Source organism: Boleophthalmus pectinirostris, unplaced genomic scaffold (genome assembly GCF_026225935.1).
Source record: "Boleophthalmus pectinirostris isolate CB_2022bp ecotype Guang Dong unplaced genomic scaffold, ASM2622593v1 HiC_scaffold_6, whole genome shotgun sequence".
Taxonomy (NCBI): Eukaryota; Metazoa; Chordata; class Actinopteri; order Gobiiformes; family Gobiidae; genus Boleophthalmus; species Boleophthalmus pectinirostris.
Window position 1 is genome coordinate 1,348,166 of NW_026571447.1, and position 12,500 is coordinate 1,360,665.

At 42.4% G+C, this 12,500-nt stretch overlaps 1 protein-coding gene across 1 annotated transcript in view; it reads left to right on the forward strand.

Annotated features, from left to right (window-relative positions):
• The window catches only part of si:dkey-22o22.2 (neural-cadherin), a 100,523-nt gene that overhangs the window by 20,921 nt on the left and 67,102 nt on the right, over window positions 1–12,500 (forward strand). Inside the window, exon 4 of the mRNA XM_055163334.1 lies at window positions 5,901–6,105. Within this exon, the coding sequence (XP_055019309.1) occupies window positions 5,901–6,105 (205 nt within the window). The remainder of the gene's footprint in view (window positions 1–5,900; window positions 6,106–12,500) is intronic.

Below are 12,500 nucleotides of genomic sequence, written 5' to 3' on the forward strand. Positions count from 1 at the left end.
GGTCGTGGGGAGTGATGTGGGTGATGTTGGTGTTGAGTCCAGTGTGTTGATCAGACTCAGGGCTGTGACAGAGGCTCATATGGAGACACTGGGGCTGGGACAGACAGAGTTTAACTGCAGCCTGGAGAAACTCTGTTAGATCCAACAGACACAGACTCTAGAAAACTCTGCATAAATGTTATTGGATCACACAGTCATATGTTTATAATAATCATATATATATATATATATATATATATATATATATATATATATATATATATATATATATATATATATATATATATATCGTTACATTATCAGAGTAATAATATTTTAAAACAGTAGATTTTTTCTTCTTATGAATGCTCCTGACTGTTCATAGGATTTGTTCTTCCAGAAGAACATTTTCAGTTAAGAAACATTTAGTGAATGCCACAAATGTTCTTGAGAAGACCTTCAGTACAGATTTGTTTATAAGAATGTTTCATGAATGAGGCTCAATATATTTCTGACTTAAACAAAACAAAAAGAACTTGATTGATTGATTCTGAACTCGGTGCCAGTGAGACCTGCCATGATAATTACTGAACTGACTTCTTGTTCTATGGACGCTGGAGCTCTGTCTTTTGGGGAGCAGTATTTATAGTTCGTACTTCTTCTTTGCAGTTCTGGTTATTTGGTTGTACAATAAGATTAAATTAATAACTTGTATGACTCTGTAGATATGCTAAATAAGTATTTCATTCTGTTCTTTTCTGCTGATTTAGAATATTTTGTGTGTTTTGCTCTTGGGTTTGTGGGTCAGTGTCATAAATTAGTTTCACTTTGATCATTTATCTTCTAGATGTGTTTATATCACAGTTCAAAATGTGCTATGGCGACAGTTCTCGTGCCACATGTTCATGTGGACAGGTCCAGTTCTTACAGAGACATGAACCATAAACCAGGTCAAGGCATCTGCAATCTGACCGCGGTTGAGGGTTTGATTCCCAGCGTGGGCCTTTCTGTGAAGAGATTGCGTCAGTTTGCTCGGACCCTGATTCCGATCTGGAGAAGGTCCCAGAACCTCTCCATCTCTGCTCTTTAATTAACATGTCCAGACGTGATCAAAGCAGAGGTGTCACTTTGACCCTGGCACAGAACGTTCATTTGGCCTGAACCAGAGTCACGTCCTGAGCCAGAGTCTGTGCTCCACTCTGCCTCATTAACACTCAGCACCACTCAACCACACTGGACCTGGACTTTCAAAGAGTATATCTAGATTTTAGGACTAATGCTATTTTTTTTTGAGTTGTTTTTTAGTCCTTAGTTCTGGTTTGTTCTTGGTTTAGTCCTGGATTATTCTTCATTCTGTTTCGTGTATATCCACATGTCGCTGTCCTTGGTGCTGATTTAGTTCTGGTCCTTGTCGAGTCCTTGGTCTAGTCCCTGGTTTTGGTTTAGCTGCTTGGCTCCTCATCCTCACCTCACCCTGTTCTTGGTTCTTGTTTAGTTTTCTGGTCTGGTCTCTGGTCTGGTCTCTGGTCTGGTCTCTGGTCTCTGGTCTGGTCTCTGGTTCCTGGTCTTTGGTCTTTGGTTTGGTCTCTGCTCTGGTCTCTGGTTTTGCTCTGGTCCCTGGTATTGGTCTAGTTCTGGTCTGTCCCTCTGGTGCTCTTCCTCATGTTTATTCGTCTGGTCTGGTCTCTGGTCTCTGGTTTGGTCTCTGGTCTCTGGTCTCTGGTCTGGTCTCTGGTTTGGTCTCTGGTCTGGTCTCTGGTCTCTGGTCTGGGGTCTGGTCTCTGGTCTCTGGTCTCTGGTTTGGTCTCTGGTCTGGTCTCTGGTTTGGTTTCTGGTCTGGTCCCTGGTCCCTAGTCCCTGGTCCCTGGTCTTGGTCTGGTCCCTAGTCTTGGTCTTGGTCTTGGTCTGGTTGCTGGTTTTGGTCTTGGTCTGGTTCCTGGTCTTGGTCTTTGTCTGGTTTGGTTTCTGGTCTGGTCCCTGGTCTTGGTCTGGTTCTGGTCTGTCCCTCTGGTGCTCTTCCTCATGTTTACTCGTCTGGTCTGGTCCCTGTTCCCTAGTTCCTGGTCTTGGTCTTGGTCTGGTTCCTGGTCTCTGGTCTTGGTCTTGGTCTGGTCCCTGGTCTTGGTCTTGGTCTGGTTCCTGGTCTCTGGTTCCTGGTCTCTGGTCTCTGGTCTTGGTCTTGGTCTGGTCCCTGGTCTTGGTCTGGTTCCTGGTCTCTGGTTCCTGGTCTCTGGTCTTGGTCTTGGTCTGGTCCCTGGTCTTGGTCTTGGTCTGGTTCCGGTCTGTCCCTCTGGCGTTCTTCCTCATGTTTACTCGTCTGTTGTTGCTGCTGCTCATTTTAATAAATATTTGAATTTTCTTCTGAGCCTCGTCTTTGCCCCGAGGCAACGCACATCTGCCTCCTCTTCCTCACACCCCTCCTCCTCTTCCTCACACCCCTCCTCCTCCTCTTCCTCCTCTCCCTCCTCCTCCTCTTCCTCCTCTTCCTCTCACCCCTCCTCATCCTCCTTTCTCTCTTCATCCTCTCTTCCTTCTCTGCCTCTCACCCCCCTCCTCCTCTCTCTCTTTGCGCTCTCTCTCTCTCTGTCCTCTCTCGCTCCCTCTTTCTCTTCCTCTCTCTCCCTTCACTCTCTCCTCTCTCTCTCCCTCTCTCTCTCTTCGCTCTCTCTCTCTCTCCCTCTTTCTGTCACCCTCCTTCCTTCTCTCCTTCCTGTTGTGTTGTTTTGCCGTGGGGCTTCCATTGTTCTCTTTCTTCTCCACTCTTCTTTCACTCGTCTGCAGACTGTGCAGCTTCTGAAGAAACTCCAACAAACTCATCATTTCATTCATTTCATTTCATCACAAATCTCCAAAAGTCCAGTCAAAGTCATGTGTCAGGAAAGTGTTTTTTTTTTTTTTTTTTAGTTTTTGTTTTTGTTTATTTTTTCTTGATGCTGCTGTACGTCTCCAACTACACCACAACGATCTGGGAGGGCATCTGACACACCACAACATCTGCACATTCACTACACACAAACACGTCTGTTATTATTATTGTTATTATTATTATGTGAACCTGTTCTACATGATCCTGGGCTCTGGGGCTTTGGGGCGTTACCTTCAACAGCCTCACTCCTGATTGGCTCTTTGGTTGTTATGATACATGTGGTAAGATTTCCAAATATGGAACTCTGCTGCACATTCGCTCCTATAACTGCCGGCCTCCATGAACCTCATTTGGAGCCACAGACCGTATGAATCGCTGACGAGCTATCCACACAGGAAGTGCTCCAGGCGGCTCTTCCGGCTCCTCCTGACGCCGGCTTCAGTTAACTTACACTGGAATATTGTCGTCCCTTTCAGAATCAGAGTCAAAATGTAATCATTTCAATATTTAAAAAAAATACACAGAAACAAAACACGGCACTCTGGTCCAGATTAACAGCAGCATAAATAATAATAGGAATAAATAGTTTAAAATATCGTATACAGTCTTTAAAAACATTCCCCGCCCTCTCCCATTCTCTCAAGTGTGTTCCATGTCCGTGCTGTCTTGTAAGGTGCATTCGTGTCCGGGCTTTCTGACAGAATTGATCTGCCTAATGACATCTGGGTAAAAACTTGTCTGGAGTCTGGTGGTCCTGGCCTGTAGGTGGTGCTGTCTTCTGTCTGATGGGAGAGCTGTAAAAAGTCCATGTGCTGTGGCCTTTTGTCCTGCACCTACTGAGGTAAATGTCTTCCATACAGGGTAGATAAAGCTACAGATGTGCTCAGCAGCTCTTCCTCCTCTGCAGAGTGTTCCTCTCTGCCCTGGTGCTGCTGCTGAACCACACAGTCATGTTGGAGGTGAGGAGACTCTCCACCATACAAAAGGCCATCAGAACTTTTTTGAGGCACCGAAAAATGTCAAGGTGTTGGTGAGCCTTCTAATCTCTGCAGCTGGTGTTAGACCACATGATTTGGACTCTCAGCTATTTGAAGCAGGAGAAAATCTCCACTGTATCTCCACTCATCTCCAGAGGAGAAGTGGCATTGGGTTCCCTGCAAAAATCCACAATCATCCCCTTTGTTTTCTTCTTATTGAAGAACAGATTGTTTTGCACCAGGCCTCTGGCTGACAGACGTCCCTTCTGTAGTTGGACTCATCACTGTTCATAAAAAATGTTTCAGAAGAAGCGCTTCCTGGACCTCCAGAGGATAATACACAGTAGATCCAACTCAGTGGTGCTCTTTGGGAAGGGAAGTCAGTACAAAGATGCAAAAAACCCAAGGCACTCACTGGTTAAAATAAAATGTCTTTATTAGTTTACGGCATGTCTTAATGGACAGCTTACAAAGTCCCGACGCGTTTCAGTGGTCCCCTGAGGAAAGCCTTAGACTGAAACGCCTGTTCATGTTGAGCTCCACCACTGCTGTGTCATCAGCAACTTCTCTACATGACTGGATGGACAGTGAGTGGCACAGTCATAAGTGAGCAGCGTGTACAGAAGGGGACTCAGAACACAGGCCTGGGGTGAGCCTGAGGCAGATGAAGGAAGATGTGATGTTGTGGATCTTTACAGTTTGTGGCCTGTTGGTGAGGAAATACAAAATCCAGTTACACAGTGTCCTGCTTAAACTCTGGAGACTGACTTTGTTGACCAATGTCTGTGGGATTCTGATGTTAAAAGCAGAACTGAAATCCAAAAAAAGGAGCCTCGGGAGTAAGAGTCCTTTTTTTCTCTGGACCTGCTGCTTCGAGCCTCTTCATTTTAGTCTTAAATGTTTGTATTAACTCACGACACAGAATCCTGGTGTTTTTATTTCTCTATTTTGTCCCTAAATCAAGATATGAACATAAATAACAGACCAATCAGACGCCTTCATTCCCCGAGGTCGCTCCCACCAGCGTTAGCAACAGGTTTGATTGACAGCTAGTGAGTTTCGTTTCTAAGTTAAGCCCCCGTCCCTCTTTCATGTGAGAACAACGGACACACTTAACCACCTCAGTCATGATTGGCTCTTGTGGTTGCTATGATACTCGCGGTCAGATTTCCAAACATAGAGCTGGAGAGTTTCATTTGAGTGGAGCTAAACGCGATGGCTGACATCCACTCGCTTAGTCCACTTTTTGATACAGTCAGTGTTTTAACATGAACTTGTATGCAAATAGGAATAAGTCAATTTTTCTTGGAAAATCCTGCACTCGGCTCCACTTTTCTCATGTTGGACATTTTTCTGATTTTTCACGGTCAACAGTCAAAACGATCGTCCTTTAAGAGCGTTTGGAAAGAAACAAGTCTTCATTTGTGCTGCTCTGGTGGGAGGGGCCACGTACAGAGACTCTGGAGACACTGCTATGCTCAGCCACGCAGAAAATTACCAATATTTTAATAGAAAATATAATTAAAATATTTTTGTCAAAAATCACCCAAGGGCCACATTAAAGGTCTTGGAGGGCCGGATCTGGCCCCCGGGCCTTATGTTTGACACCTGTGATCTAAACCTACTGTACCTGTAGATCGTGGGAGACTGTGACGACACAGATGCTTCTATTTGAATCATTTCATTGTATAGAGTTTGTGGAGTTTAATGAGGTGTGTTGCTTATGTTTAATCCTAAAGCCCAGTGTAGTGACTTTAAATGTTTATAAGACAATGGACAGAGATTCTGTGACACCAGTGTGTTTACTCCAGACTGGTCTACTCTGTGGGGGAGGGGTTTAGACTGTGGGGGAGGAGTTTAGGCTCTAGTATGTGTACATGTATGTATACATGTATGTTTATGGTGGAATGCTCAGCAGTTGCCATGGTGACACAGTGCACACAGTAGCAATAAGTTTACATCAGCATCACTCCTCCGGGGATTGTTAATGACATCAGCTGCAAAGTATCAATGGGCACTGTCAGTGTGCCATTGAGCAAGACACTTACTGAGTGTGTGGTTCTGCGTTTCCTCCTCAGAGTGGGCGTGGTGGAGGCTGTCTCGTTCCAGTCCCGCCCCCTTTCCTACGTCCTGCTGCTGAACCCTGGAAACCTGTTCAGTGTGAACCAGGCGACGGGAACGCTCACCCTGACCCGGAATGTGGACTACGAGAGCGGACACAACATCCACGCTCTGCAGCTCCGAGCCACCGAGGAGGAGACCGCGCTCAGCTCTGTGACTGAGGTAAAACTACAACAAAACACACAAAAAACTACAACTCCCACAGACACTGAGAAGGAGACACTGTAACTGAGGTGAGGACTACAACAAAACCTAAGAAAAAAACTACAACTCCCACAGACATTACTTTGTCTGAAATGTTTCACAGTATGGTATTAAACCTTTCTATCATTTTGGAGACCAAACCGGACCAAGTTACAGGTCAGATCTGTGGAGAGGCGACCCTGCTCACAGTCAGAATACTTGTTTTTCTAAGTATTTTTGAGCTATAAAACCACCTGAAATTGAATGACTGTAAGGTAGAGCTGTGGAACATTTCAGGCAGAGCAGTGACAAGCAGGTGACAGACACGACACCAAAACGTTACAAAGTGTACCTTTAGAGAGGGGGAATTATGCAAAATAGATTTTTCTTGTATTTTTATTTCTTGTATTTTTTTTTTTTTTTTGCTTTTCCCCTTGTTAGAACACTAGTCCCTCACCAAAAACATGTCTGAAGAGGTTTTAGAGTCATCCATGCACAATTACACAAGTGATCTCTATTCAAACACTCAAACACTCTTTATGGTTAGCAGTAAGATTCTGTACAAGGCTCCGCCCACAAGCCTGCATCACCCATGCTCCCACACGACAACAGACCTTTTTCACAACAGCCAGAAGTGCTGCTCTGTAAGTTTGTGGAACTTCCAGCTATTGGTTTTCTATGTAAATGTGTGTGTAAATGTGTGTGTAAAATGTGTGTGTAAAATGTGTGTGTAAAATGTGTGTGTAAATGTGTGTGTAAATGTGTGTGTGTGTGTAAATGTGTGTGTGAAATGTGTGTGTAAAATGTGTGTGTAAATGTGTGTGTACATGTGTGTGTATAAATGTGTGTGTAAATGTGTGTGTACATGTGTGTGTAAAATGTGTGTGTAAAATGTGTGTGTAAATGTGTGTGTACATGTGTGTGTAAAAATGTGTGTGTAAATGTGTGTGTACATGTGTGTGTATAAATGTGTGTGTACATGTGTGTGTAAAATGTGTGTGTACATGTGTGTGTAAAATGTGTGTGTAAATGTGTGTGTACATGTGTGTGTAAAATGTGTGTGTACATGTGTGTGTAAAATGTGTGTGTAAATGTGTGTGTACATGTGTGTGTAAAATGTGTGTGTAAATGTGTGTGTAAATGTGTGTGTGTGTGTGTACATGTGTGTGTAAAATGTGTGTGTAAATGTGTGTGTACATGTGTGTGTAAAATGTGTGTGTACATGTGTGTGTAAAATGTGTGTGTAAATGTGTGTGTACATGTGTGTGTAAAATGTGTGTGTACATGTGTGTGTATGTGTGTAAATGTGTGTGTACATGTGTGTGTAAAATGTGTGTGTAAATGTGTGTGTAAATGTGTGTGTAAATGTGTGTGTAAATGTGTGTGTAAATGTGTGTCATATTCTCCAGCAGCTTCATAAATCTGCTCCATCACCAAATCTTCAACCAACAAACTCCACAAAGATTAAACATTCTTCATGAACAATTGATCCACAAATATCAAGAGAAGAAAGAACAAAACTTAAAGGAAACAACGAGCCACATTTGTCACACAACAAACTCAACTCATGTTCTGATCATGAATAACGGAAGTAATAAATCATTGATTTGTTGAACACTGGTCCCTCATCAAAAACATGTCATTCATAAGAAGTGCGAGCACATGTGTCCTGTGCTCACGTCTCTGCACTGCCCCCTGTGGCTCAGAGACTTTAAAGCAGCTCTGCTTTTACAAGAAATGTGTGAAGAATCCCTCAGTTGTCCAGGTAAAATCCATGGCGAGGAGAAATTTCAGTTTGTCGACTGGACAAAAGTCTTCAACCAAACTAACTTTTGTCCAGTCGACAAACAGAATTTTCTCCTCGCTCTGCTTGAACAAGTCTCTCCATGGCCGAGCACCAATGCTTCACATGTTAGTGCCACATGAACATCTGCACTGTGAGGAGCTCAGGGGCAGACCTCCTGCTGGAGCCCAGAGTCACGACTAAACACGGAGAGTCACAGTTTCACATTCATGTCTTTGTGAACATGTGAGACAGATTCTACTGACTCTGTTTAAATCCAGACTCAGAACAGTTCTGTTCAGCTGCATCTGACTGAAAGATTTTCATTCTGAGCTCTTCTCTCTCATTTAATGTCTTTTTTTAATTTGATGATGATTATTTATGTTTTGATTTGTTTTTGTTGTGATTTTAATGTATTTTTTATTCTGTAAAGCACTTTGAATTACTTTGTGTTTGAATTGTGCTCTACAAATAAACTTGCTTTGCCTTCATTAAAGAGCCCATCTCATGCAAAATCAGCTTTTCAGATCTTTCTACCTTCTCAGAGTGATGTGTGGGCCTTGGATTTGTCGCCAAAGTGGTTTTTAGATTGATTTGGTGTTTTTTTTAAAACAAATTGCAGTGTATTTCTGCCACCCTGCCACGTGACAACAAACTAAAGTTACTACAACAGTGACGCAGCAGATACACCTATGACACGTTTGATGTAGCAGAAAGAGCTTCGCACCTGCCCCCCTCCCCCACTCCACCACCTCCACCACCTCCACCACCTCCACCCCACATCGTCTGACTATTCCCACATGAACACCTAAACAAAAGCGACAGCATAAGCTCATTGTTCTACACTGCAGTGACACGATATAATAAGTTGATCTACTAGTGTTTATTAATACTTTACCAATCAGTAATGTTCAGCTGATGTGGACGCGGTGCTTGAGCTTCGTGCTCCTCAAAGTCCTCGTCCAATTCCGGGTCCAACACAGATCTCCATGATGAATAAAAGTTTATTCCTGCCTCTATCAGGGTCACGCCTGTCTCCCCCTCCCTCCCTGAGATGGAAGGAGGAAGGGCGGCTCACTCGTCGCCTACGTCACGTTTGGAGGGCGGAGCCTGTGCTTTCTCAGGACGGGGGGGGGAGGAGCAATAGTTGGACTTTCATAGTTCCTGGTCTGTGACTGTCTCCAAGAAATCAGGAAGATTTCAGAACTATTGTGTAATGGATGTTCCAAAACCCAAACTGTGCTTGTTTATGTGCAGAAGATACAATGTGAAAAGAGTTATGTTGCATGAGATGGGAGCTTTAAGAAGTAAATTAAAAACTGATTTCATGATGTAGATGTTTGCATAAACACAGAGATTTGTGCAGTTTGAATGTTAGACATGTGATCTGTGAACATCTGTAACATTTGAACTGCACAAACCAATCTGTGCTGACATCTACATCATGAAATAAATGTTTAATTTTAATTGTAGAATGAGTCTGAGTGAACAAGTTCCTTCTGTTTTATGAGCATAACATTAGTTTTATTCAGTGTGTGACTAATGTGTCGTCATTTTTCTCCTTTAAGTTTTGTTCTTTCTTCTCTTGATATTTGTGGATCAATTGTTCATGAAGAATGTTTAATCTTTGTGGAGTTTGTTGGTTGAAGATTTGGTGATGGAGCAGATTTATGAAGCTGCTGGAGAATATGACACACATGTACACACACATTTACACACACATTTACACACACATTTACACACACATTTACACACACATTTACACACACATTTACACACACATTTACACACACATTTACACACACATTACACACACATTTACACACACATTTACACACACATTGACACACACATTTTACACACAACATTTACACACACATTTACACACACATTTACACACACATTTACACACACATTTACACACACATTGACACACATTTACACACACATTTACACACACATTTACACACACATTTACACACATTTACACACACATTGACACACACATTTACACACACATTTACACACACATTTACACACACATTTACACACACATTTACACACACATTTACACACACATTTACACACACACTTACACACACATTTACACACACATTTACACACACATTTACACACACATTGACACACATTTACACACACATATTTACACACACATTGACACACACATTGACACACATTTACACACACATTGACACACACATTTACACACACATTTACACACATTTACACACATTTACACACACATTGACACACACATTTACACACACATTGACACACACATTTACACAAACATTTATACACACATTGACACACACATTTATACAGACATTGACACACATTGACACACACATTGACACACACATTGACACACACATTTACACACACATTTACACACAGAAAAGCATTAATGTTGTGAAAAAAGTCTATTTTCCTGATGTGACATGTGTTGTGTTTATAATTTTAAAAACAATAAAAAGTAACATGATGCTGTACATATGTTGTGTTACAGTTCAGACCCCAGAGGTGAATAGCCCCTCTTTAACTTCTGTGAGTCTGGAGTCTGGAGGTGCTGGTTGGAGGCCCCGTGTGGAGAGCCTGGTTCTTGTAAATTTTTGCTGCGGTTGCATCATGTTTCTGAGCGTATGAAAACGAGATGAGCTGATTCAGACGCGCTGATGCAACCTGCTCCTCCCAAACAACCCAAACCAAACCAAAGAAATCTGCAAATGTGGAGAAAGAGTCGAGTTGTGTGGAGCAAAGTAGTTTAGACTCAGACATGACCACACTTCAGCACAAATGTTCTGTTAAAACACTGTCACATGCAGACGACTTTACAGCTGTGGAGTTCAAGTCAAAATTGGTTCTTATACTGTGAAATGTAAAATGAGGTGTGATGGGGGCTCTCTGTAGTTCTGCTGATCATTCTAACTAAAACACAGCTGGACACGTCCTCCAGCTCCTCCAGGGGGACCCCGAGGTGTTCCCAGGCCAGCCCAGAGACATAGTCCCTCCAGCGTGTCCCTTTAACAAACAAATTTCACTTTTTGTGGTAAACATAGAATAAACACTGTTCCTGGTTTAGTCCTGTTTGAGTTCTAGTTCAGTCCTAGTGGAGTCTTGGTTTAGTCCTGGTTTAGTCCTTATTTTGTCCTGGTTTAGTTCCCGTTTAGTCCTGGTTTAGTCCTTACTTAGTCCTGGTTTAGTTCCCGTTTAGTCCTGGTTTAGTTCCCGTTTAGTCCTGGTTTAGTTCCTGTTTAGTCCTGGATTAGTCCTCATTTAGTCCTGGATGATCCCGTTATCTCGCCCACACAGAGTCCTGGAGATGGACTTAGACCGTGTTAAACTGGTTCAGATCTGGTCCCAGTGGCTCCGGATCCTTCACACAAAATCCTGGTTTAGTCCAAGAGAGAAAGAGAGAGAAAGACAGAGAGAATGAGAGAGAGAGAGAGAGAGAGAGAGAGGAAACACAGAGGGGAGAGAGGAGGGGAGAGAGAGAGCGAGGGGTTTTGTCTGGGGTTTAGCAGATCACACAGTTTTTTTAGCTGTATTTGATGAGTTTTGTTTGTGATCACATGAACAGACTAGAAACAGATTTATAAAGTCTTTTCCTGACTCTGTTGAAAACATGGATTTGAAAAAAAAAGAACAAACAGCAAAAACAGAATTGTGTGTGTGTATTGTTTAGTTTATAAACTGTGTGTGTGTGTGTGTTGTTTAGTTCATGTACTGTGTATGTGTGTGTGTGTGTGTGTGTGTGTGTGTGTTGTTTAGTTTATATACTGTGTGTGTGTGTGTTTAGTTTATATACTGTGTGTGTGTGTGTGTGTGTGTGTGTGTGTGTGTGTGTTGTTTAGTTTATATACTGTGTGTGTGTGTGTGTGTGTGTGTGTTTAGTTTATATACTGTGTGTGTGTGTGTATTGTTTAGTTTATAAACTGTGTGTGTGTGTGTGTGTTGTTTAGTTCATGTACTGTATGTGTGTGTGTGTGTGTGTTGTTTAGTTTATATACTGTGTGTGTGTGTGTTGTTTAGTTCATAGTGTACTGTGTGTGTGTGTGTGTGTGTGTGTGTGTGTTTAGTTGTAGTTATGTACTGTGTGTGTGTTGTTTAGTTCATGTACTGTGTGTGTGTGTTGTTTAGTTTCATAGTTCATGTACTGTGTGTGTGTGTGTTGTAGTGTTCATTTAGTCATGTACTGTGTGTGTGTGTTGTTTAGTTCATGTACTGTGTGTGTGTGTTGTTTAGTTCATGTACTGTGTGTGTGTTGTTTAGTTCATGTACTGTGTGTGTGTGTGTGTGTTGTTTAGTTCATGTACTGTGTGTGTGTGTGTGTGTGTGTGTGTTGTTTAGTTCATGTGTACTGTGTGTGTGTGTGTGTGTGTGTGTGTGTGTGTGTGTGTGTGTGTGTGTGTGTGTGTGTGTGTTGTTTAGTTCATGTACTGTATGTGTGTGTGTGTGTGTGTTGTTTAGTTCATGTACTGTATGTGTGTGTGTGTATTGTGTAGTTTATGTACTGTATGTGTGTGTGTGTATTGTGTAGTTTATGTACTGTATGTGTGTGTGTGTGTAT